Raw genomic sequence first — 26,538 nt, 5'->3', positions numbered from 1 at the left:
AGCAAACTTAATGAATATGGTGCTGGAGTCGAGCCTGGCCGTGCAGTCATGAGTGAACAGGGAGTACAGGAGGGGACTGAGCACGCACCCCTGAGGGGCCCCAGTGTTGAGGATCAGCGTGGTGGATGTGTTGTTACCTACCATTACCACCTGGGGGCAGCCTGTCAGGAAGTCAAAGATCTAGTTGCAGAGGGAGGTGTTTAGTCCCAGGGTCCTTCATCTTCTGCTGGGTATTTCTTACAGGCCACAGTAACCACTGCACATTTCAGTCAAACACACAATGTAGCATCAGTGAGAACCTGTAGCTAGGACCACTGAATGAACAGAGACATATTCTGACAGGTGCTTTTAATGTTCTTAGAAACTGGTGAAACAAACAAACAAACACACACACACGCGCACACACGCACGCTCTAAATGAAACATTCAACATAACTCTGTTTAGCTCTCCCTCTCTCCAGTCCGGGTCACATATTATATTATGTCTTGTGCTTAACATGCACAATGGAACCCATGCCATTCATCAGTGTTAATGTACTGCAGTGTAACCATTAAACAGTGTCCCCTCCCTCTGACTGCCACCCTACATCTCTTCTACCTCCCTCCCTCCCTCCTTTATAACCCATCACTCCCATCTCACCATTCTCACTTTCTTTCTGTCTTTTACGGGACTGGACACACATTCGTTTTCTTAACGAGGGGAAGAAACCAAGGGACAAACAGCAGAGAGGAAAAATGCTTTTTTTACATATTTACCTATCGAAATCTTAGGGGCTCTTTTGGATGTTGAGTTTCCCTCACTTTTGTTCTTTGTGTTATAATATTAGTCTCTTTCTCTCTCGCAAACATTTTCGAGAGAGAGAGATAGAGAGAGAGATAGAGGGGAATCAGACAAACAAAAAGTGTAAATTTTGATCACTGTCTGCCAAATCATTGTAAAAAGTAATTTTATTTGGTCAAGAACCATACTATTTGGATATGACCTTTTTTATTTTATAATTTAGTTGTTTTTAGACGTGTACCTGGATAACTTTACATGACAATACCTAACTACAGGCATGTTTCTGCTATCACAGAGGTGGAAATTGTTCATCTATAACATTGATACCGTTCACTGAGAAATTTGATTGTATTTTCAATCTGGTCAGACACATTTCCAAAGAGAAAAACTACTGTACAGAGCTGGACATGAATTGGTAAGAACCCACGTTTATTACTAAGCTGTACTCATCCAGAGAACTTGTTATGTATTATACATAGCATTTTTTTAAGAAAATGAAATAGCACCCTCATCTACAGTCTTGATCACAGACCTTACGGTTGTGAATAAGTTGTAAGAGGGAGAGATGAGCTTCTCCGACAGAACACATTACTTAACTAACCAGGTCGACCTTCTCCTATCTGCAGATATGAGGGGATCATCCCCAAGCTCGGAACCAGAAAGATATAACTAACTGACACACAACGAGGCTTAACCGTGGAAAAAGGCAGACTGCCGCCCAAGGACACTCACTGACCCACGGAGACGGACAGACAGACAGTCTGATGCCAACTGTCTCCGCTGTCAATCTCACGGCACAACTCCTCCTGCTGTTGCTATGGGCAACCCACCCGACCATGGCAACCAACTGGCTGTAAGTCTGGCGTTCTGGGAGGGAGAGAAAGAGAGAGTTTGTTTGTAATGCTATAACTTTTAAAAGATGGTGACGTGCCTCTAAATCTCTTTCTGTCGCTCCCCTTTCTCTCTTTGTCTCTCCCTTGCTGACCTTTTCTCTCTTGTACTCTCTCTCTTTCTCCCTCCCTTCACTGTCTCTTCTCTGTCCCTTTGGTCTACTGGTCTTTGTCCTCTCTCCCTTCACTGTGTCTTCTCTGTCCCTTTGGTCTACTGGTCTTTCTCTTGTCCTCTCTCCCTTCACTGTGTCTTCTCTGTCCCTTTTGTCTGCTGGTCTTTCTCTTGTCCTCTCTCTCCCTCCCTTCACTGTGTCTTCTCTGTCCCTACTGGTCTTTCTCTTGTCCTCTCTTCCTTCACTGTGTCTTCTCTGTCCCTTTTGTCTGCTGGTGTTTCTCTTGTCCTCTCTCCCTTCACTGTGTCTTCTCTGTCCCTTTTGTCTGCTGGTGTTTCTCTTGTCCTCACTCCCTTCACTGTGTCTTCTCTGTCCCTTTTGTCTGCTGGTCTTTCTCTTGTCCTCTCTCTCCCTCCCTTCACTGTGTCTTCTCTTTCCCCACTGGTCTTTCTCTTGTCCTCTCTCCCTTCACTGTGTCTTCTCTATCCCTTTTGTCTGCTGGTGTTTCTCTTGTCCTCTCTCCCTTCACTGTGTCTTCTCTGTCCCTTTTGTCTGCTGGTCTTTCTCTTGTCCTCTCTCTCCCTCCCTTCACTGTGTCTTCTCTTTCCCCACTGGTCTTTCTCTTGTCCACTCTCCCTTCACTGTGTCTTCTCTGTCCCTTTTGTCTGCTGGTCTTTCTCTTGTCCTCTCTCTCACTCCCTTCACTGTGTCTTCTCTGTCCCCTTTGTCTGCTGGTCTTTCTCTGTCCTCTTTCTCTCTCTGAAACCCTGTCCCCTGTGTTCTCTCCTCTTTCACCCATCATTGGCTCTTTCGCCCCTTCTCTTCCTCTCCCTCTATCCTTATCCTCTATCTCACCCCTTCTCGCCATTTACACCCTCGCTCTCCCTCAATCCCCAACTCCCCACTTTCTCTATCTCCCCCTCTGCCCCTCCCCTCTCTCTCCTGCATCGTCCCCTCTCACTCTCTTTCTCTCACTCAGCTCCCTGGCGAGGATGCCACGCTCGCGGCCCGTGTCGGGTGCTGCCCCCTGTGGGCGGCTGAGGGGACTGTCCGTGGGGCAGGTGGGGGTGTGCAGGGCGCGGGGAGAGGTCATGGAATCTGTGCGCAAGGCAGCCGAGATGGTCATAGAGGAGGTATGAGCCTGGGGCAGAACTGTCATCGGTTGTGTTACAAAAGTAGTGAAGTCCGTGTGGAAGAGTTTCTTTAAGATCAACCATTGACTTTCTCAAGATCATCTTCAACATCATCATCAGCGCTGTTGTTACAGTCATCTTCAACATCATCATCTGCGCTGTTGTTAGTCATCTTCAACATCATCATCAGCGCTGTTGTTACAGTCATCTCCAACATCATCATCAGCGCTGTTGTTACAGTCATCTCCAACATCATCATCAGCGCTGTTGTTACAGTCATTTTCAACATCATCATCAGCGCTGTTGTTACAGTCATCTCCAACATCATCATCAGCGCTGTTGTTACAGTCATCTCCAACATCATCATCAGCGCTGTTGTTACAGTCATCTCCAACATCATCATCAGCGCTGTTGTTACAGTCATCTCCAACATCATCATCAGCGCTGTTGTTACAGTCATCTCCAACATCATCATCAGCGCTGTTGTTCCAGTCATCTCCAACATCATCATCACCAAAATCATCTTCTTCAACCGATATCCATATCAATCAGTGTGGTGGAGTGTCATCATTAACCTCCTCAAACATCCTCATCATTTGTATTTATTATTATTATGATCATCTTCTTCTTCCTCTTTAACCAGCATCATTAACATCCCCTCATCTGTACTCAGTAAAGTATTAAACAATTGCACCAGTTTGACCAAAGTTCACTCTCCTCAGCACCTTTGTAAAATGTCTATCTGCCTGTCTATATGAACCCTGAACCCTTGGTCCCATTGGCTTGGCTGTTGGTTGGATCAGTGCCAGCACCAGTTTCGTAATCGCCGTTGGAACTGCTCCACCACCCCACGTGGAGTCAACGTGTTCGGTAGAGTCATGAGCCAAGGTGAGGACAGCAGGGCCTCTCTCGTTACCACTGGAAATCTGTGGTTGTACCACAGTCTTTAACATGCTGGTAACCGTTGATTCCACATGGCTGAAATCAGAAGGACATGTGATGACTCAATTGCTGTCTTGAACTCTTCTATAAACCAGGCACCCGTGAGGCAGCCTTTGTGCACGCCCTGTCCTCGGCGGCGGTAGCGGTTGCAGTGACGCGAGGCTGCAGCCGGGGGGAGCTAGAGCGGTGTGGCTGCGACAGGAAGGTCAGAGGGGTCAGTCCCGAGGGTGAGTCTGCGGTGTGGACCTCTGATCCTCTGTCTACGCTTGTGTCCAGACATCAGTCTATATGTCTGTCTCTCTTTCTGTCTGTCAGTTAAAATTTGTCTCTATTGTCTTGAAATACATAATTGGAAAATGTGCAGATGCTGTCAACATCTTTCTGTCTGTCCTGCAGGTTTCCAGTGGTCTGGGTGCAGTGATAACCTGTCATATGGTGTGGCCTTCTCCCAGACCTTCGTGGATGAGACGGAGCGTGCCAAGGGGATGTCGGCAGGGAGACCCCTCATGAATGTCCATAACAACGAGGCTGGACGGAAGGTTGGTGGCGGTGGGGCACTCTGATGACATCATCAATCTTCACTTCTATCATCTTTTCTCCTTGTTTCCTTTGACTTCCTGATTGTTCTTTTGCATTCCTCCATCCCCAGGCTATTCTCCATAACATGCAGGTGGAGTGTAAATGTCACGGTGTCTCGGGATCCTGTGAGCTGAGGACCTGCTGGAAAGTCATGCCCCCATTTCGGCGCGTCGGCGCCGTGCTGAAGGAACGCTTTGATGGAGCCACAGAGGTACAGCCATATATTTGGGATATTATCTTCATCATTCATTTAATAGGTGACAAACCATTGGAAATTAGTTTTTTTACTGCTTCCAGTCTTTTCAAAATCTCTAACATTCAACAAATACCCCCACTCACCCAGGTGCGTCTGTCCCGTATCGGCTCCAGGACAGCCCTGCTGCCCCGGGACATCCAGGTCAAACCTCCCGCCGCCAGGGACCTGGTGTACCTCGCTGTCTCTCCAGACTTCTGCCGTCTCGACCCCAACAATGGGATCCCCGGGACAGCCGGCCGACGCTGTAACGGTGAGATTCAGTCACAGCAGCAGCACTGGGATAAAGCATTTACATTTTATTAGGTGATCAGGCTGTTTTGTATGTTCACATCCTTATTTCCTTTCCTCTACCTCGACTACATCCTCCACTCCCAGGCACCTCCCGGCTGGCCCCAGATGGCTGTGAGCTGGTGTGTTGTGGGCCAGGGTACCGGGCAGGCCGGGCCGAGGTGGTGCAGCGCTGCTCCTGTAAGTTCTCCTGGTGCTGCTCGGTCCGCTGCCAGCAGTGCAAGAACACAGTGATGATCCACACCTGCCGAGAGTGAACCCAGTCTATGCAGAACCCAGAGCACTGAGCAGACACGCAAGAACCTTACACCTGTCCAGAAACTCTAGAACACAGCCCAGACACTCCAGAACACTACCCAGACACAACACTGTCCAGACACTCTAGAACACAACACTACCCAGACATTCTGGACCACTACTACAACGACCAGACAAGTGGAGGACGGCTCATAATAAGGTAAAGGAAATGGAATGGCTTGTTTGATACCATTCCACTAATTCCGCTCCTGCCATTACCACGAGCCCGTCTTCCCCAGTTAAGGTGCCACCAACCTCCTGTGGACCAGACACTCTAGAACCAGGGTTCCCAACCTAGGATGCACCAATGTTTGTTTTTTTTGGGGGGGGGGGGGGGCGGGGTTATATATTTTTTAATTGTTTATACTGACGCATCCATCTGTGAAGCTTTAGGCTAGAAACAAACGGTAAAATGCCCGGGGGAGATGCGAATATAGAAATATCTTTGGTTTGTCTCCATGACATTCAGAATCTGAGCTACGACCTAAAGTCAAGGAATCAAAGAAATTGGACTTTGCTTGGGAAGTAATCTTATACAATGTGTGACTCTGTCGCTATCAATTGATCTATTTACATTCTGTAAAATATAATATGTATAATTACATTGAGGTTGATATACATTTTAATAAAACATATTTGGTAGTGGAAAAACATTATGGGAAATCAGGTCAAGACTTTATTTTCCTTATGCTTTATTATTATAATCATTAAATAGCCTACCTAAGTTACATTTTTAAAATGTGAAAAGTGGGGCCCTGGGAGAAAAAGTTGGGAACCGCTGCTGTAGAACATTGTCCAGACGTGGCAGAACAACACTTTGATGACAAGTTCTACAAAACTGACCTGACATACACTTTAAGACTCTGAGAAGAACCGTGTGGATAGTATAAGCCAGTGCATTATGACAGAAACCTCTGCAAGGGAAGGCAGAAAGGGTGGAATGACCTTGCCCATTACCTCTAACGCCAGAAAGTAGAGAGATATACTAACAAGCATGGAGAAAGGAAACTCCCTGCATAGAGCAATATTCACACTCCCATTGAACACATTACACTCGTGATCTTTCAATCTAAAAGGAACTATAATGCAGCATTGCAAGTCAGCGTCCTACACTGTGTAGGTGATTGTCTAGATCATAATGGCACACAGCCTACAGCGAGCACACACACACAATTAAACTGACAAAGTGTTTAAAGCCGAAATTAACCTCAACTAACTGGGAAATTATTACATCCCTTTTCTTAAATGCATTTGATTTCAGTATAGTAGGTAGTTGCAAACGTTATACATTTACTGTATTTATGATTCTTGATTTCAGTGTAGTTGGTCTTTATATATTTACGATTCTATTGATTTCACTGTAGTAGGTAGTTGCAGTCTTTATACATTTACTGTATTCATGAGTCTTTTGCCACTATTCTGTCTTTTATTTATTTGTACATCAATCATCCTGTGGCCCGTTCTCCTACACCTCAGATTCTACCAGTGAGAATACCTGTCCTCTCCCCCCAGTCCGTCTGCATCCATGTTGCTTTAGTCCAACACTAATAAAACAATTGTGATGCATGTTGCTCGTGTTCTGCAGTCGACTTGGTCAAATAAACTTGTTTTGACGACAGTTTCTTCTATGATGTGTGCTGTATACCATCATGTGAAACATATATAGAAAAATAAGAATTACACACTAACTCAATGACCAACTGTGTCAGTTAAACTATTTTATTAAAAACATTCTGCAATTACAAACATCCAGAAGTTGACTAGGAAAAGGTTATAATCTCACCATCATTGTTATTATCAAGATTAAGATCAGCTTTTCAAAATAGTACAGCTTAATGTGTTATACTATCAACCAATCACAATCAAGTTGGTAGTCAAGCAAAAAAAAAATGTTTTTTTTAATTACTCCCAAAAGAATATAATATACGCTAAGAATTTCCCAAAAGAAAATTATAAAATTAATACATCATACATGACACAAAAAGAGATAAAAAATATATATATTCAGGTCTGTGTTGCCTTCAGAAGGCAGTAAAATCTGAGGCGAAAATGCACTTTGTGTGTCCCAAAAGAAAAAGTGACCATTCCAGCATGCTAGCCTGGTCGGGAGTGGAAACAAATCATGTGTTCTCCCCCTCCCTCCTCAAAGAAGCAACAAAAGAAAATGTCAATGAAGTGTTTCCCCAAGGTATTTATTTAATTTAAGCTAGGCACAAAGGCAACATGACGGGCAGGTAGGAGAGCCCGCCCCACAGAAGTAATGTTAGGGTAAACACTGCAGATGTCTAAAGTGTATCTGGAGAAGGAGACTAGATGAAAGTTCTGTTGATTCCTTCCCCTCTTGTATTCTTTACTTGAAAGACCAAATTTCTTTCGCTCTCCTCTCCATTTTTCAATACATATTAAGAAGGCACAGTGCATGAATGTATTGGAGTCTCGATGCCATTTCATCTCCTTCCTTTTCACTCTTTTTTGTCCTTTTTCAAGCTGTTGATCTGCTTCTCTTATTTGTAACCAACTCGCCTATTCTTAACCCTGCCCCTCTACCGCTCCTTCTCTCCTCCTCCCTTTATAACATTCTTAACCCTGCCCCTCTACCGCTCCTTCTCTCCTCCTCCCTTTATAACAGGACACAGCGTTTCTTGGGTTTCGTCTCAGGAGGTTCCAAAGCTGCCAGGATGGCCTCGTCAAACACATTCTTCAGCCCCCTCTGAGAGAGAGAGGAGGGAGGGAGAGTTTGCATTGACTTTTCATGGTTTATAAATGTATTCTAACCTATTTTGTGAAGTACAGCCACCATGGGTCCTTATCAGCTCTTTTCCCCTCTAACAATGTATCATCATAATCCTTGGCCCCTTACCTGCGTGAGGGCAGAGCACTCCACATATTTGACGGCCCGGAGGTCCCGGGCCAGCTTGTCTCCGCTCTCAGGGGACAGGGGCCGCTGTTTGTTCTTGGCCAGCTTCTCCACAGTGTTGCTGTCGTCCCTCAGATCCACCTGGGTGCCTACCAACAGGAAGGGTGTACGAGGACAGTGATGGGAGATCTCTGGAACCCACTACAGGGGTCGAAGGATACACAGAGGTCAGAGTGTGTACAGAATCAGTTCATATGCTCAATTCAAAATCATTTTTACATTTTAGTCATTCAGCAGATGCTCTTATCCAGACAGAGTTACAGTTAGATTCATCTTAAAATAGCAAGGTGAGACAACCACACACCTCAGTCGTAGTAAATACATTTTTCAGCAAAGTGAGTGCTAGTAGGACAAGACAAGTGCATGCACTTTCTTTTTTTTACCCTGAGCTAGCCCCGAGCCATTCTGTTTGTAGATATCAACAGAGATAGATGTAAGCCAGGAATGAGCAACTGGAGGGCCGCGGATCAATTTCCCAAAATTAGTTTTGAAAATATATATTTTTTTAGGAACTCATTCGGGGTCTCAACTTACTGTTGAGAGTTACAATAGTATAATACAATTTGCAATATTGAAATATGGTTGTGAATCAGAAATGTATTGTGTTATGTTAGTCACTGACAGCCACTGAATTAACTAAGATTGGTAAATTTTGAATGGTAAATTAGTCTAGCCATCTGCAGTAATCATGGTCGAATTACCGACCGGGAGGTCCCCATTAAATTGTCACGCTCACTCAGGTATCATATTAAAAACCGCAAACATTTCTCTCCACACTATGGCAAAGTGTGTAGAATTTATAAACATTTGCTGTAAAACTACACGTTCTTCTCTCCACCACATGGCAAAATTAGTAGAATTGCATGAAATGAGTTCTAAAATTGTAAAATCTTCTCTCTGCCCCATGGCAAAATGTATAGAATTGAAGCAAAGTTAATTTAAAACTACAACATTTTATCTACACTCCATGGCAAAATGTGTAGAATTTCAGGAAATTAACTAAAACTTCAATGTTTTGCTCACGAGACAACTTAGGGTCCCCGAAAGGTTATGGCTGGCTCTGACTGCATGTGTTGGAATGGATGTGGGTACACAGACCCGTGTGCCACTGCGGCCCCATCAAAGTTGCCCATTCCTGATGTAAGCAATATGAGGATGACTTCACATAGCCTTCCAATGGGCTTTGGGAGATCTTCTGCCATAACAGAAGGTGAAGTGGCTCAGGAAAGGGTTCAGATCCATCATCTAGAAGTTTCTCTATGGGTAATAATACAAGGTAAAAAGTTAAGGTGTGTGGCGACTCAGAGACCAACACCGACCTTCTCTCGGACATTCTCAAAGGATGAGGGTGAGACGCAGGAGAAACAGACGAGGAAGACGTCCGTCTGCGGGTAGCTGAGAGGTCGCAGCCTATCGTAATCCTCCTGACCTGAGACGACCAATCAGAGGAAGAGAACGCTGTGACAATGAAACTAATGTGATATTGAACGATTCAACTGGTTGGGTTGCATTTACAAAACATCATATGTTCTCAAGAATTAACAAAAGCAGACGAGGATTAAGTTGTAGCACAGCGACTGCTTAACAGAAGGAGGTACAGACATAAAAGCATAAATTGACAGACAAAGACAGATTACCTGCTGTGTCAAAAAGCCCAAGTGTGTAGGGTTCCCCTCCGATCATCACCGTCACTGCATAATTATCAAACACCTGCACACATGAGACACACAAAATAATTAGTAAAAGTAAAAAAGTTAAGGGATGTTACCCATCTTTAATTATTTCATGAAGCAAATGTAAATCAATAAGCTAAACGTTAAGGTGTTAAGGCCCATTCTACCCTCCCACTCAGCTCTCTGGACATCACCCCACTGACCTCCACAGTGTTTAGGATGCGACTTGTCTGCCCCTACTTACACACCCTCCCCTGCCCACCTCTTACCGTAGGCACGTATTCTGAGGGGAACTTGTTGGTTGTGTAGGAGATAAGTAGACAGGTCTTTCCTACAGCTCCGTCCCCCACCACTACACACTTTATTGTCTGCATCTACTCGGCGAGAGAGACAGACACAGATAGACAGGACACACATACACCAGTCATAACATAGTAGAGTTAATATCTTATGAAAGACAAAATTGAGACCTTGCTTGTAACTCCATACAATAACAGTAACTGGGAAACTAAAAACAACACAATCAGACAGAGTGGAGATGACAACAGCACCGTGATTTTCAATAACTTTCTGCCTTGCCTGCAGCCTATTGATGTACGGACAGGTGATGTTCATGGTGTGTTAGGCTAATGCTCAAAACATGGGCATCTACTGATCATCAAACCACAAATGATGCTTGACCGCATTTGAAACATGTTGATTATCACTAATGGATCCTTTATGGGGGGGCGGAACTTCTAATAGTCAACGGAAGGAGGTAGAGACAGACAGGCAAACAGACAGGGGTCCAGGCAAATCAAAATATGCCTGGACTACCCAAAAAAGTGTGTCTCTGTGACAAACTTGGTGTTATGTAACAAAAAGTTATTTCCAGTTACTACTAGACAACGTTAACTTCCGCATACTTGCATAGCAAAGACATGTCAGGGAAAGGGAAGCGACATGATGTAGTCATGACTATTTGTTGCGTTTTGCCTGATTTAAGATTCTAATTTCAAATCGTTACTTCTGCTGAATAAGTAGATTAACACATTAGAAACGGGTAGTCTATATCAAGCTGCTTTTAGCAACGCTAGTATTTCCACACTAGTGATGCTAGGAATTATCTTGCAAAAAAACGCTATAGTTTCCGGTCACAATTTGTAGACTTGTTTACGTGCGGTTTGTTTTTAAATGTTTCTTTGCTACCTGCCAACTTTATGGCTTTTACTTTTTAATTACCGTCTTATATTTTTACCTCATTTTTTCATTCAACTTTTTCACCCCGGACGCTTTATCTGGACATGGTTCGACAGGACCTCCACCAGCCGAAGCTAAGTAAAGGATGAAACATCGTCTGTACCACCAATAAGTATAGATAACGTGAGTAGTATAATTCCCCTCGCACGGTCCCCTCAACCGGACAACTTTCTCAAGGCTTCTGAAAGGAAATGCTGTTGGAATGCTCAACCGGTGTCGCTCATTCAGCCGACAGAAACTTTCAACCGGTTTTCCCCATTAAGCAACGGGTCAGAGGCCGAGCCTTCTCTTGTCTCTACTCCTCCCGTTACGGGGTCTGAGACACCGAAGCCTCCCACCATTAGCTCTGACAAATTGAACACCCTAGTCATTGGCGATTCCATTACCGTAGTATTAGATTTAAAACTAATAATCCAGTGATCATACACTGTTTACCAGGGGGCAGGGCTACCGATGCTAAGGCTAATCTGAAAATGGTGCTGGCTAAGGCTAAAACTGGCGAGTGTAGAGCGTATAGGGATATTGTTATCCACGTCGGCACCAACGATGTTCGGATGAAACAGTCAGAGATCGCCAAGCGCAATATAGCTTAAGCGTTTAAATCAGCTAGAAAGATGTCTGCATCGAGTAATTGTCTCTGCCCCCCACCCAGACAGGGGTAGTGATGAGTTCTACAGCAGTCTCACAACTCAATCGCTGGTTGAAACCGTTTTCTGCCCCTCCCAAAATATAGAATTTGTAGATAATTGGACCTCTTTCTGGGACTCACCCACAAACCGGACCAAGCTTGGCCTGCTGAGGAGTGATGGACTCCATCCTAGCTGGAGGGGTGCTCTCATCTGATCTATGAACATAGACAGGGCTCTAACTCCACAATGAGATAGGGCGCAGACCAGGCAGCTAGCCATCCTGCCAGTTTAGTGGAGTCTGCCACTAGCATAGTCATTGTAGTAAGCTCAGCTATCCCCATTGAGACCGTGTCTGTGCCTCGATCTGGGGGGGGGGGGCAAAACTAAACATGGCGGTGTTCACTTTATCAATCTCACTGGAATAAACACCTCCTCCGTTCCTGTCATTATTGAAAGAGATTGTGATATCTCACATCTCAAAATAGGGCTACTTAATGTTAGATCACTCACTTCCAGTGCAGTTACAGTCAATCATCATAATTTTGATGTGATTGGCCTGACTGAATCATGGCTTAAGCTTGATGAATTTACTGTGTTAAACGAGGCCTCTCCTCCTGGTTACACGAGTTACCATATCTGCCTTCCTGAAGACAAACAATGTATACGAAACGCTTCAGTCTTGTTTTAGACCCCATCAGAGCACTGAGACTGCACTCGTGAAGGTGGTAAATTATTTTTTTATGGCGTCAGACCAAAGATCTGCATCTGTCCTCGTGCTCCTAGACCTTAGTGCTGCTTTTGACACCATCGATCACCACGTTCTTTTGGAGAGATTGGAAACCCAAATTGGTCTACACGGACAAGTTCTGGCTTGGTTTAGATCTTATATGTCAGAAAGATATCAGTTTGTCTCTGTGGATGGTTTGTCTTCTGACAAATCAACTGTAAATTTCAGTGTTCCTCAAGGTTCCGCTTTAGGACCACTTGTTTTCACATAAATATATATATAAATATATATAAATATATATATATATATTTTACCTCTTGGTAATGTCATTCGGAAACATAATGTTAACTTTCATTGCTATGCGGACGATACACAGCTGTACATTTCGATAAAACATGGTGAAGCCCCAAAATTGCCCTCCCTGGAAGCCTGTGTTTCAGACATAAAGAAGTGGATGGCGGCAAATGTTTTACTTTTAAACTCGGACAAAACAGAGATGCTAGTTCTAGGTCCAAAGAAAGAGAGAGATATTTTGGATCTGACAATTAATCTTGATGGTTCTACAGTCATCTCAAATAAAACCGTGAAGGACCTCGGCGTTACTCTGGACCCTGATCTATCTTCTGACGAAGATAAAGAATATTTAAAAGGACAACCTTTTTCCATCTTCGTAACATTGCAAAAATCAGAAGCTTTGTCAAAAAATGTATCCATGCACTAAGTTTATTTAGTGCTTTATCCGGGTGGTTGGAAAGTTGAGCATTGCAGTAGTCTAATCTAGAAGTGACACTTCTAGATTAGACTACTGCAATGCTCAACTTTCCAACCACCCGGATAAAGCACTAAATAAACTTAGTGCTAAACAACGGCTGCTAGAATCTTGATTAGAACCAAAACATTTTATCATATTACTCCAGTGCTAGCCTTTATACACTGGCTTCCTGTTAAGGCAAGGGCTGATTTCAAGATTTTACTGCTAACCTACAAAGCATTACATGTTGGCTTGCTCCTACCTATCTTTCCTATTTGGTCCTGCCGAACATACCTACACATACGCTACAGTCACAAGATGCAGGCCTCCTTACTGTCCCTAGAATTTCTAAGCAAACAGCTAGAGGCAAGGCTTTCTCCTATAGAGCTTCATTTTTATGGAATGCGAGAGATGCAGACTCGGTCTCAACCTTTAAGTCTTTATTGACTTTAAGACTGATCTCTTCAGTAGGTCCTATGATTGAGTGTAGTCTAGCCCAGGGGTGTGAAGGTGAACGGAAAGGCACTGGAGCGACGAACATCCCTTGCCTGGCCGGTTCCCCTCTCTCCACTGGGATTTTCTGCCTCTAGCCCTATTACAGGGGCAGAGTCACTGGCTTACTGGTGCTCTTCCATGCTGTCCCTAGGAGGGGTGCATCACTTGAGTGGGTTGATTCATTGACGTGATCTTCCCGTCCGGGTTGGCGCCCCCCTCGGGTTCGTGGGCTATAATCAGCCTTGTCTCAGGGTAGGAGGTTGGTGGTTGAAGATATCTCTAGTGGTGTGGGGGCTATGCCTTGGCAAAGCGGGTGAGGTTATATCCTGCCTGTTTGGCCCTGTCCGGTGGTATCGTCTAACAGGGTCAAAGTGTCTTCCGACCCCTCCTGTCTCAGTCTCCAGTATTTATGCTGCAATAAGTTTGTGTCGGGGGGCTAGGGTCAGACTGTTATATCTGGAGTATTTCTCATGTCTTATCTGGTGTACTGTGTGAATTTAAATATGCTCCCTCTAATTCTCTCTTCTCAGAGGACCTGAGCCCTAGGACCATGCCTCAGGACTACCTGGCCTTTTGACTCCTTGCTGTCCCCAGTTCACCTGGTCATTCTGCTGCTCCAGTTTCAACTGTTCTGCCTATGGCTATGGAACCCTGACCTGTTCACTGGACGTGCTACCTTGTCCCGGACTCTCTCTACCGCACCTGCTGTCTCAAACTCTGAATGCTCTGCTATGAAAAGCCAACTGACATTTACTCCTGAGGTGCTGACCTGTTGCACCCTCTACAACCATTGTGATTATTATTATCTGACCCTGCTGGTCATCTATTAAAATCTTGGCCATGTTCTGTTATAATCTCCACCTGGCACAGCCAGAAGAAGACTGGCCACCCCTCAGAGCCTGGTTCCTCTTTCTTCCAAGGTTCTGGCCTTTCTAGGGAGTTTTTCCGAGCCACCGTACTTCTACATTTGCATTGCTTGCTGTTTGGGGTTTTAGGCTGGGTTTCTGTACAGCACTTTGTGACGTCGGCTGATGTAAAAAAGGGCTTTATAAATACCTGTGATTGACAGTCCGCTGGAAGCCAGAGGTTAAATAAAATTATATTTAAACTTACCCTGCCGTTTGTCCTTAAGGTTAAACCTTATACTGGGGGAAATTGAGAAAAAAATTCTAATTGAACAAATTAAACAAACTTTCCAAAAGTGGGTCTGTTGTAGACCCACTTCCTCTGCGCTTACTTCATGTCAAAATAAAAGTCCTGCACGTGTGACATACATGCACACAAAAAAAGCAAGATCTTGTTGGGGATTTTTATTTTGACATGTAAGCAGAGAGGAACTGACCTCGCTGAGGAACTGCATGGGTCTGTAACAGACCCACATTTGGAAATGCTGGTTAATTAAACGTTCCAATAGATGTATTTTTTCTCTAACAAATTCACCCCCTGCATAAGGACCAAGCCTACCGGACCAGTCAGGTTTTTTGCAAGCTAATTCCCAGCAACGCTAGTGTGTAAATACTAGCGTTGCTAAAAGCAGCTAGTCTATACCTAAATATGTGAAAGGAAATGGCATCGCTTATGAATAAACAATCAGCTCTACAGTTATGGCTTAACTAAATTTGTCAGACAGCAAGTGAACTGGACTGGGGGGGGCACCGGACATAGGCTGTGCTTAGACTGGTTGACTAATTCTGATATTTTGATCAATCAGATCAACTATGAAGAAGTTTTAAAAAATCAAACAGCTGGAGGCGGAGCTTTCTCCTATAGAGCTCCATTTTTATGGAATGGTCTGCCTACCCATGTGAGAGACGCAAATGCGGTCTCAACCTTTAAGTCTTTACTGAAGACTCATCTCTTCAGTGGGTCATATGATTGAGTGTAGTCTGACCCAGGAGTGTGAAGGTGAACGGAAAGGCTCTGGAGCAACGAACCGCCCTTGCTGTCTCTGCCTGGCCAGTTCCCCTCTTTCCACTGGGATTCTCTGCCTCTAACCCTATTACAGGGGCTGAGTCACTGGCTTACTAGGGCTCATACCGTCCCTAGGAGGGGTGCGTCACTTGAGTGGGTTGAGTCACTGATGTGATCTTCCCGTCTGGGTTGGCGCCCCCCCTCTGGGTTGTGCCGTGGCGGAGATCTTTGTGGGCTATACTCGGCCTTGTCTCAGGATGGTAAGTTGGTGGTTGAAGATATCCCTCTAGTGGTGTGGGGGCTGTGCTTTGGAAAAGTGGATGGGGTTATATCCTTCCTGTTTGGCCCTGTCTGGGGGTGTCATCGGATGGGGCCACAGTGTCTCCTGACCCCTCCTGTCTCAGCCTCCAGTATTTTATGTGTCGGGGGGCTAGGGTCAGTTTGTTATATCTGGAGTACTTCTCCTGTCCTATCCGGTGTCCTGTGTGAATTTAAGTATGCTCTCTCTAATTCTCTCTTGGGGGACCTGAGCCCTAGGACCATGCCTCAGGACTACCTTACATGATGGCTCCTTGCTGTCCCCAGTCCACCTGGCCGTGCTGCTGCTCCAGTTTCAACTGTCCTGCCTGTGATTATTATTTGACCATGCCGGTCATTTATGAACATCTCGGCCATGTTCTGTTATAATCTCCACCCGGCACAGCCAGAAGAGGACTGGCCACCCCACATAGCCTGGTTTCTTCCTAGGTTTTGGCCTTTCTAGGGAGTTTTTCCTAGCCACCATGCTTCTACACCTGCATTGCTTGCTGTTTGGGGTTTTAGGCTGGGTTTCTGTACAGCACTTTGAGATATCAGCTGATGTACGAAGGGCTATATAAAAAAAATTATTTGATGTGATTGGTTAAACGACCAATTAGTAGAGGAAAAGGTGGACCTGCTTGTCTAAATACACTCATATTTCCCAGAAAAATGCAAGGACAGCAAGCATGCCATTGCATAGCTACAGATTGTTACACCAGATAATGTGATTTAACTATAGATTTTTGGGGATCCATTACTGGGAGTTACAGGTTAGGTACTGTTTGGCGTAGCACAGAGTTTTCGACCAACCTTAATTTGGCAACACTAAAACGGCGCCATACACATTATTTTAATAACTGAGCATTTTCTAAATTCAAACGCAACACCTGCAACTGGACACAGTCATTTTAAAATATACATGTTTGACCGAATTGACAACGAAGTTTGTAAAGATTATATCATTAAGGTTGGTCAAATTATCTGCGCTAACGTTACAACATACAGTAACCTGAAACTCCCAGTAATGGATACCAACAATATTTGGTTTCACACATATTGTGTAACAATCTGTAGCTAGCCATTAAAGTCTCAGTCTAAAAATGAATGTGAAAGTTAAACCTTAGAATTTGCTCTACACTGTATGAAGTGTCAGGCAAAAATGTAGCTTTCATGTACTTTCATACCAAACGTCAGCTACCGGCTTTCGGGAGACACTGATATGAAGCATACAGCTAGCCAAATAATTATGGGTAAAGTTAGATTGTCATAAACCATTGCCGATAATTGGTTATTTTGTACAGTCCAAAACATTCGAGACTGCCCGCATATCATGAAACTTTTCAAAGTTATGACAATGCGGGTTGGCTGGCAAGCATTGCCCCTCGGTTAGCCTGTGATTGCTAATTTCCTAAAAAGTCGCTTATGGTCATTAACAACAATATAACAATTCAACGTTTCTTACGTGAGTAGGCACTAATGTATAACGATGGACGAATCTATACTACAACTGTCTTCACATTTATTCAACTAAAACAATTTCATTATGCCCGTTTTCAGAAAAGTACTCACCGTTTTTCTCCGGCAATTAGGCGTTGGTTACATCCGGGTTCGACTAGACCACTTCTGCGCAGCTGCGAGCGAGGATTCCCCCCGGGTCCTTGTGACAGTGCCGCCATCTACCGACACAATAGAGTAATAAATACAATACAATCTAATTGTATGGTCGCATACATATTTAGCAGATGTTTTTGCGGGTATAGCGAAATGCTTATGTTCCTAGCTCCAACAGTGAAGTAGTATCTAACAATTCACAACAATACACACAAATCTAAAAGTAAATGAATGGAATTATATAAATACTAGGACGAACAATGTCGGAGTGATATTGACTAAAATACAGTACAATACAATATATACATATGAAATGAGTAGAACAATATTCTAAACACATGTCTATGTACATAAGCCTCTAAGGTGCAGGATTGCGTGACCTGGTGGTAGCCAGCATCTAGCCAATAGTGTGTATGACGATGACTTGCAAACATAATATCAACAACAAATAAATCAACTTCATAAACGTGACAATCGAAAGGGTGGAATGGACTGGAGTGAAAACTGAACCACGTGAGGATAGGAGTACAGTGGAAATGCACACCATCTAAAACCACAAAAAAAACACTACAGCTGCACCATTGAGAGCATCTTGACTGGCTGCATCACCGCTTGGTATGGCAACAGCACCACCCTCGATCACATGGCGCTACAGAGGGTGGTACGGACAGCCTAGTACATCACTGGGTCCGAGCTCCTTGCTATACAGGACCTCTATATCAGCTGGTGTGAAAGGAAGGCCCGGGAAATCGTTAGACTCGAGCCACGTAAGCCATAGACCTCTCTCTCTGCTTCTGCACGGCAAGTGGTACCAGTGCATCACGTCTGACACCAACAGGTTCCTGAACAGCTTCTATCTCCAAGCCATAAGACTGCTAAATAGCTAACAGAATGGCTGCACGGACTATCTGAGTTGAACCTTGTATTTAAAAAAAAATAATGTTTTGCACTGTCTCTATGCACAGTCACAGTATTATACACACTAACTGACACTCCAACACACACATAACATGCACACACATTTACACACACTTTAGACAGTCTTGATACCTATTCACCTTACCCCTATACATACAGTGCAGTGAAAGTATTCAGACCCCTTCACTTTTTGCCCATTATATTACGTTACAGCCTTATTCTAAAATGGATAATTAAAACATGTTCCTCATCAATCTTCAAACAATACCCCATAATGAAAAAGCGAAAATAGGTTTTGATGAAAAATGAAGAAAAAAACCCAACCTTATTTACATAAATATTCAGACTCTGCTATGAGACTCAAAATTGAGCTCATGTGCATCCTGTTTCCATTGATCATCTTTGAGATGTTTCTACAACTTGACGTAAATTCAGTTGATTGGACATGAATTGTAAAGGCACACACCTGTCTATATAAGGTCCTACAGTTGACAGTGCATGTCAGACCAGAAACCAAGCAAATGAGGTTGAAGGAATTGTCCGTAGAGCTCTTAAACGGGATTGTGTCGAGGTTCAGATCTGGGGGGGGAAAGGTACCAAAACATTTCTGCATCATTGAAGATCCCCAAGAACACAGTGGCCTCCATATTTCTTAAATGGAAGAAGTTTGGAACCTTAGAGCTGGTCACCCGGCAAAACAGAGCAATCGGGGGATAAGGGCCTTGGTCAGGGAGGTGACCAAGAACCCGGTGGTTACTCTGACAGAGCTCCAGAATTCCTCTTTGGAGATGGGAGAACCTTCTAGAAGGACAACCATCTCTGCAGCACTCCACAAAGGCGTGTATGGTTGTGTTGCTAGACGGAAGCCAATCCTTTGTAAAAGGCACATGATGGCCCGCTTGGAGTTTGCCAAAAGGCACCCAAAAGAACTCTCAGACCATGAGAAACAAGATGCTCTGGTCTGATGAAACCAAGATTGAACTCTGTGGCCTGAATGCCAAGCGTCACGTCTGGAGGAAACCTGGCACCATCCCTACGGTGACGCATGCTGGTGGCAGCATCATGCTGTGGGGATATTTTTCAGCAGCAGGGACTAGAAGACTAGTGAATAATTATTATTCTGATTTTTTTAATCCATATTAGAATAAGGCTGTAATGTAACAAAATGTGGAAAAAAGTCAAGGGGTCTGAATACTTTCCGAATGCACCGTGTCTCCCTCTATCACTCCAGTATCCCTGCACACTGTAAATATGGTATTGGAACTTACCATGTATATAGCTTATTACCTTGTGTTCTTATTTTTATTTCTTGTGTGTTTTTGTTCTAGCTTGTGTTATCTTTAGTGCTACTTTGATATTGATCAGTGCATTGTTGGGTTTCGTGCTGCAAGAAGGCATTTCACTATGCTTGTGCATGTGACATTAAAACTTAACTTCAAAAACATATTTGACAGTTGGCACAACTTTTGAGCATGCATGCATGCAACAGCAGTTTGATCCTCAAAAGCAAGGCCTGTAGAGAGCAGTGTTCTCACATTTCTTTAACTTCTGGCAATATTTTGATTCCTAAAGTTGTTTCAGAGTCATGTTTTAAAATGTTCTGTTTTTACAGTCATATCAAGGCAAATCTTTAGAAAAAAAGATAGTTGATTATGATTTTAAGCTCTATATAATTTATGTCACCCAGTGACATAATGACACCCTCTCACCAGCTCTTTTTAGTGACATTCAATAGAAAAATTACATGTTTAATGTAAATAGATACCAAAGAAGTGACATTGGTTGACAGATATTACACATTTGCAAGGGTAAGGCATGTTGGCCCTTTTGCATTCTATCCTCATTGACGACGAGTCTACGTCATTTCCGGATGTTGCCCCCCCCCCCTTTTTTTTATTGACATTTCGCTTAATTCTAGCTTGCGGGCTACAGGCGTTTTGCAGGGTCATTTGTTTTTTATTCGGTGACATTTAGCACCACGGCTTCTGAACGGATAGGTGCATGTTTTGCACAAAATATAGGCGTTTGTAGGTGTCAGGTTGTTGGAAAATTGTGGAGACATCAACATCTTTCTTCCTTTAGATTCCTGACGTTTTGGCTTCCTTTGTCAGCTTGACTTCCGTTTTCATGTGCAATCAACAGTGGAAAAATAGCTAGTTAGCTATCTTGCTAGGAAAACCCTAGTCACTGTTTTAAGTTGTATTTAGGCGTGAACAATATAAGACTTTCTATCTGCAAATACGTCTGCTTTAAGGGGCTAATTTCCTACGTTGGTTTGCAAGCTAGTTTTCAGGCTAGTTTCCTTACACGGATGCTAGGTGGCTAGCAAGGATAGCTAGCTTGCTAACAATACTGCTGCACATTTCTCACTATTGTCCGTCGGTACGCTGTACTAGAAGTGTCGAAATACCTGAATGAAAGGTCGTAAACTTACTGTCCTCTTACATTATTTTTTGTACTGAGGCCCCAAGAAAGTACGTTTTTAGCTAGCCCCAGCTAGCTTAATTAGCTAACCAAAACACCATGTTTCGATATTTAAATGACGTGGATGACAACCCTTACATGATGTGAGTATCGTATTGCCTTTTATCCAAGCGAACTGCATGTCTTGCTTTTATACCCACTTGCATGCATCAACCAAGTCGTCGTTTGTTCTTAGATTTAAAGGCCTAATCTCCTGCCACCATGTGTATTAGTTAACTACATACACCACATAGTGAGTGGACCATGATCCATCCAAGCCATGATATAGTTATCTCGAGCTTCTTCTTTTTTTTTTTACATAAGTATGTGGTTACACCTTATCCTCATTCCATGATGAGTAACCATGGTCAAGAGCACTCCTGGAAACAGGTGGATTTCTCACCTGAGTTTTCATAATGTCAGCAATCCCTTTCCTTATTCACTGCTGTGGTTTTTTTTCATGGTCTGTATCCTCAGTGAGATAAATCATTTCTGTTTTGAAGGGATCCATTTGCAGCCCAGAGGCAACAGATGAGGAGTCTGTTTGGGTCATTTGGCTACGAACCTTTCCCCCTCAGCCCTCAGATTCAGCCTCCCCGTGCACCCCACCTTCAGGTGTGTGTGTGTGTGTGTGTGTGTGTGTGTGTGTGTGTGTGTGTGTGTGTGAGAGAGACTACTCTGAGTATCTATAGTAAGTGTGTGATGTTGGGTTCAATTCCACTTCAAATTTAGTCAGTACAGTACAATTCAAATTCTCTTCAATGAGTAAACATTGGAATTTGAATTGGATAACTTTTGAATCGACTAATTAAAATGGAACCGACCCAACCCTGGTATGTATTCAGCACAACACACCATAGCTATTTTCCCTTTGATTATATGTAGTGTAGACTCTAATTTTATAGTACTTCATGCCATACTGCATTGTTACTGCATATTTGTTGTCTGCTGTTAAATAACCTCATACTGCTTTTCAGGCTGGAGCCCTGCAGCCTTTTGGAATGATGGGAATGGTGAGTCCTTGTCCCTGCGTGTTAAGATGTTATCTCTGCCTCTTAGAGCACAGAAAAGCACCCAAGGCCCTGTTCCAATACATTCAAAACTAATTCTCAATTTCAGAATCAGATAACTGACTTCCTCATGTGTTCCTTCCATAGGGGGGAGGCTTCATGGACATGTTTGGGATGATGGGAGGAATGATGGAGAACATGGTGAGTATTTCCAGAGATATTCCCTCACCTGCTTTCCCAGATCAAACATGTTCCTGAGCTAAAAAAAAACACCCTCAATGGAGATTCTCTGCGTCCAGAAAAAAAAACACATTTTAGAGTTAACGTTTTGTGACCTAGCAACAACTCTGTCTAAAGCAAAGTCCCAACATGAGTTCAGTAGTTGAAACTTAAACATAATCCAGCTAGACAAGATGTTATCTTCTTTCCCTTTAGGACAGAATGTCTGGTTCGCCAAACTGTCAGACGTTCTCTTCCTCCACAGTCATCTCCTACTCCTCCTCAGACATGGGAGCCCCTAAAGTCTACCAGCAGACCAGCGAACTGAGGACTGCACCTGGAGGGGTAAGAGCAGGCCAAATTACATTTACTACTGTGATTGCATGTACATTTTTTCAGTAGGGTTTTACAATGCCAGTCCTCCAGAGCTACTGGCCTCTACTACCAGCTCCCTGCTGAACACTACCTCCTCCCCTCAGATTCGTGAGACGCGCCAATCGATGCGTGACAGCGAGAGCGGCTTGGAGCGCCTGGCCATTGGCCACCACATCTGGGACCGCGGTCACGTAATGGAACGCTCCCGAAACCGCCACACGGGTGACCGCGAAGAACGACAGGACTACATCAACCTGGAGGAGAGTAAGTCACGGAGCTACATGTGCTACTCACTACGGTTCTCCAGAATCAGTATGACCATACCCATGTTTCTAACCCTCAAGTAATAATAAACCATTTGCCTTGAGTAAAAAAGCACATGAATGCTTAATGGCTGTATTTGCAACTGTTTGTTTCCATTGCTAGACTTGCCTGGTTAGAGGTACGTCTGGCCAGGTTTCTGACCCCCCCCCTGTCCCTCTCTCAGGTGAGGCTACTGCTTTCGATGAGGAGTGGAGGAGCACAGCCGGAAGGTACCCTCCCCCAAACGCACGGGGGATAGACTACGGCCGGGACAGGAGGGCAGGGGGCCAACAGCTGGCCCTCGCCGCCCCACCCAGCTCCTCGTCTCCGCCCGCCCCTCGCCATGAGTCTCCCAGACACCTCCCACCCGCAACTCGCCCCCGCTACGACTGGTGAGAGGTAGGAGGAGCATGACCTGTGTATATCTGTGTTTGTAAAAGTGTGTGTACTGTGGACAGCACAGTTCCAAATCAATTCCTGTACCCTTTGTTGATCTGAAAGTAGTGGATAGGCATCAACCCTGATATAGGGTCTTTGCTTACGCCAATCCCGATCCAGTCCTTTCAAATCCACTAGGTGAGTCAATAAGGTCCAGGGAACAGATGAGATGAGTCTGGACCTGGGCCTGTCCCAGTTGTTAGCTTGTCTGGGCTCAATGGGTGTATCTCAATAGTCTACAGTGGTTTACGTTACACCACTCCTCCATCTGCTCTGACATTAAACAAGTGGACATGCAAAAGCTCAGTCCCAGTAAGAATCCTCCATATTGCTTTTGACATAACCAGTGTTTTCAGATCAGTGTAGGAGAGGAGACAAGAAGCCACTATGACACTCGAGATCCACATCACCCACTGATGTCATGTGTTCTCTCCTGCCAGGGGTCAAAGGTGAAAGGTGAGCAGAAGGATGGAGGAGAGGATACCGAGGGGATCTGCCTGATGCTGTGAATGAAGAAGGGAGAAGAGGGTCACGACTGACCGTCAAGATGTTTGATATGATGGGACTGTCTATATATAAACTATACATTTAACACACACACACACATCAGAACCCAACACACTCAATACCTGCAATTATGGTTCAACCTATCTGCTGTTACCGTTCACATACACGTGTGGACACACATGTACACACATGATTACACACATTCAAGTTGTATATAGAGCCACCCTCCAACTTCACATGCGTTAATTTCCCACCTCACTATATAAATATATATAAATTGCCACACTACATACTACACATGTGCTGTACAGTCCATATATGTTTGTGTAGACACTAGTGTGTCTGTGAATTGAATTGTATACTGTTGACTAAAACAATTAATGAAAACAAACATTAAATATTGTTAGATAATTGCACACTGTGTTGTGGTTTGTCATGGAATAGTGAGTGGATGGGTTATGTTTTTAGAACAGGTTTTGACCTGACGAGGACTGCCATTACTGAAGGTGGTACAGGAGAAATGGAGTTTGCTGGTGTTTTTCTGTCTTAATACAGTCACGTGTCTGACATCCCATTTCCATGTAGGGAAGTAAACAGACATTCCAACAATTTTCATTGTTGAAAAGCCATGAGAATTGGAATTTAAGTTTAATTCCCAAATAGGCACAATTGAAGTGGTATTGATCCCAACCCTGGTGCATGTGAAAATGTTACTTGGTTGTATTTTTGTTTTGCTGTTGAATCTGTTCAATATTCAGCATGTCTTTCCATCCCAACACTTTGTTTCTATTATAAATGCCACAGTAAATAGTGTGTCTTATGGCACAGTCCATCCCTTCATACATACTCCCTCAAAAATAAACACATTCACATCCCTACACACACTCTCTTGTGTGTGTAAACTCGTGCTCTCACTATCTAGTGTCAGAATAGCTGCAGATGGTCATATGACATCCAGATGGAACACACCAGAGAAGAAGCCAATCAAAATCCTCCCTGCCCTCTGCCCATTCCGTGGCACATTCCCTCTGGATTTGTCTCTTCCATAATTGTCACCTTCATCTCTGAAGTTCCATCTGTATTTTATAGCTGCCTTGTGTGCTTTATTGTTCGTTCTCTATCTTTCATCTCTGTATTCTGTTAAATGCTACCCATCACTAGTTAGTTGGCCCTGGCCTTCATTCACATACAGTGCCTTGCAAAATCATTCAGAGCTTTTGGATTGCTTCACATTATGTTACGAATTAGAATTGATTGATTTAATTTTCTTTTTTTGTTAATCTACTCAAAATACTCTGTAATGTCAAAGTGGAAGAGAAATTCAATTTTTTTTAAAGATGAATAAAAATATGATAACGAAAATATGTCCATTGCGTAAGTATTCAGCCTATTTGTTTATGCAAGCCTAAATTAGTTCAGGAGGAAGATGTTGCTTAATAAATCACATAATTTACATGGACTCACTCTATGAAAAACTATGGGTTGACATTTTTTAATGACTAACCCTTCTTCTGTCCCCCATGCATACAATATGTGTAAGTCCCCTCAATCAAATATTGAATACCAAGCACAGATTCAACTACAAAGACCAGGGATCTTTTTGAAAGCCTCAGAGAAGGGTAGTGATTGTTTGATGGATAACAATAACACATCAGACATTGAATATCTCTTTAAGCATGGTCAAGTTAATAATTATGCTGTGGATTATGTATTAAACCACCCAGACACATCAAGATAGACATCCTTCTGAACTGAGGTGCAGGACAGGACTTAAACTGCTCACTGATGTAACCATGAGGCCATTGGTGATTTAAAGCAGTTACAATGGATGTGATGGGAGAAAACTTAAGATGGTTCAACAACATTGTAGTGACTCCACAATAATGACTCGAAGTGAAAAGAGAATTACAAATATTCCAAAACATCCATCTTGTATGCAACAAGGCACTAAAGTAATACACTTTTTGGCCTAAATGCTAAGTCTTATGTTTCGGACAAATCCAACATAACACTTCACTGAGTAACTGCCTCCTTATTTTCATGCATGGTGGTGGCTGCATCAAGGTATGGGTATGCTTGACATCTGCACATACTGGGGAGTTTTTCAGGATAAAAAGAAACAGGATGGAGCTAATCACAGGCAAAAGGAAACCCTGGTTCAGTCTGCTTTCCAACAGACACTGGGAGAGGAATTCCCCTTTCAGCAGGACAAAAACCTACAGGTCAAATCTACACGGGAGTTGCTTACCAATAAGACAGTGAATGTTTCTGAGTGGCCAAGTAACAGTTTTGACTTAAATCTGCTTGAAAATGTATGGCAAGACTTGAAAATTGCTGTCTAGCCATGACCCCCAACATCTTGACAGAGCTTGAAGAATTATGAAATTAAATATTGCACAATCCAGGTGTGAGAAACTATTTTTTTTAAGTAATAACTGCCAAATGTGTTTCTAACATGTCTCGACTCATGGAGCTTAATACTTATGCAACAACTATATTATTGAATTTCTATCAATCTTCTATTTTTTATTTTTTTATTATTCCACTTTGACACTACAGAGTATTTTGTGTAGATTGTTGACAAAAAAGTACAATTAAATCCAGTTTAATGCCACTTTGTAGAACAATAAAATGTGCAGAAATCCAAGGGGTATGAATACTTTTGCAAGGCACTGTATCTATTCCATATGGCCATCTAACCTGAACTACAGGGAGTTCAATGTCTCCCCTCCTGTACTGTGCATGCAAAGGCTAAGCCAAAAACAACCTACAG

At 43.5% G+C, this 26,538-nt stretch overlaps 3 protein-coding genes across 4 annotated transcripts; 2 read left to right on the top strand and 1 right to left on the bottom strand.

Moving 5' to 3' along the window:
* The first annotated feature begins 1,459 nt into the window (after nt 1-1,459).
* On the top strand, nt 1,460-5,239 carry LOC135521315 (protein Wnt-4-like). The gene is made up of 8 exons (XM_064947233.1): nt 1,460-1,634; nt 2,764-2,917; nt 3,721-3,805; nt 3,955-4,086; nt 4,256-4,398; nt 4,509-4,649; nt 4,782-4,944; nt 5,070-5,239. Exons 1-8 carry the CDS (start codon nt 1,546-1,548, stop codon nt 5,237-5,239), a joined length of 1,077 nt encoding a protein of 358 aa, XP_064803305.1. The 5' UTR covers nt 1,460-1,545.
* Nucleotides 5,240-6,982: 1,743 nt separating this feature from the next.
* LOC135520574 (cell division control protein 42 homolog) lies at nt 6,983-17,568 on the bottom strand. Its single transcript, XM_064946222.1, has 6 exons — nt 17,491-17,568; nt 10,139-10,243; nt 9,834-9,906; nt 9,516-9,625; nt 8,140-8,337; nt 6,983-7,989 (listed from the first exon to the last, which is right to left on the bottom strand). Exons 2-6 carry the CDS (start codon nt 10,241-10,243, stop codon nt 7,900-7,902), a joined length of 576 nt encoding a protein of 191 aa, XP_064802294.1. The 5' UTR covers nt 17,491-17,568; the 3' UTR covers nt 6,983-7,899.
* A 2,763-nt stretch (nt 17,569-20,331) lies between these two features.
* LOC135520573 (myeloid leukemia factor 2-like) lies at nt 20,332-25,131 on the top strand. Of its 2 annotated transcripts, none has more exons than XM_064946220.1 (8): nt 20,332-21,017; nt 21,417-21,528; nt 21,891-21,926; nt 22,071-22,124; nt 22,359-22,487; nt 22,622-22,781; nt 23,005-23,212; nt 23,699-25,131. In XM_064946220.1, exons 1-8 carry the CDS (start codon nt 20,974-20,976, stop codon nt 23,709-23,711), a joined length of 756 nt encoding a protein of 251 aa, XP_064802292.1. In that variant the 5' UTR covers nt 20,332-20,973; the 3' UTR covers nt 23,712-25,131. The 2 variants fall into 2 exon arrangements, with proteins under 2 accessions (XP_064802292.1, XP_064802293.1); XM_064946221.1 differs by having other exon boundaries at nt 20,333-21,017; nt 23,005-23,219.
* Nucleotides 25,132-26,538: the final 1,407 nt, after the last annotated feature.

This window comes from Oncorhynchus masou, chromosome 29, assembly GCF_036934945.1.
Source record: "Oncorhynchus masou masou isolate Uvic2021 chromosome 29, UVic_Omas_1.1, whole genome shotgun sequence".
In the NCBI taxonomy this organism is placed as follows: Eukaryota; Metazoa; Chordata; class Actinopteri; order Salmoniformes; family Salmonidae; genus Oncorhynchus; species Oncorhynchus masou.
This window is presented reverse-complemented; position numbering and strand designations above follow the sequence as displayed.

What these genes read in the sequence shown, in the direction of transcription:
- LOC135520573 (XM_064946220.1), top strand. Translation starts at nt 20,974, where the DNA reads ATGTTTCGATATTTAAATGACGTGGATGACAACCCTTACATGAT. An exon ending in CCCGTGCACCCCACCTTCAG is followed by an intron (nt 21,529 to 21,890) that starts GTGTGTGTGTGT and finishes ACTGCTTTTCAG; the next exon opens with GCTGGAGCCCTGCAGCCTTT. An exon ending in CTACATCAACCTGGAGGAGA is followed by an intron (nt 22,782 to 23,004) that starts GTAAGTCACGGA and finishes TCCCTCTCTCAG; the next exon opens with GTGAGGCTACTGCTTTCGAT.
- LOC135520574 (XM_064946222.1), bottom strand. Translation starts at nt 10,243, where the DNA reads ATGCAGACAATAAAGTGTGTAGTGGTGGGGGACGGAGCTGTAGGAAAG. An exon ending in CCTCAGAATACGTGCCTACG is followed by an intron (nt 9,907 to 10,138) that starts GTAAGAGGTGGG and finishes TCATGTGTGCAG; the next exon opens with GTGTTTGATAATTATGCAGT. An exon ending in TGGGCTTTTTGACACAGCAG is followed by an intron (nt 9,626 to 9,833) that starts GTAATCTGTCTT and finishes TGGTCGTCTCAG; the next exon opens with GTCAGGAGGATTACGATAGG.
- LOC135521315 (XM_064947233.1), top strand. Translation starts at nt 1,546, where the DNA reads ATGCCAACTGTCTCCGCTGTCAATCTCACGGCACAACTCCTCCTGCTG. An exon ending in CGGTAGAGTCATGAGCCAAG is followed by an intron (nt 3,806 to 3,954) that starts GTGAGGACAGCA and finishes TCTATAAACCAG; the next exon opens with GCACCCGTGAGGCAGCCTTT. An exon ending in GCTTTGATGGAGCCACAGAG is followed by an intron (nt 4,650 to 4,781) that starts GTACAGCCATAT and finishes CCACTCACCCAG; the next exon opens with GTGCGTCTGTCCCGTATCGG.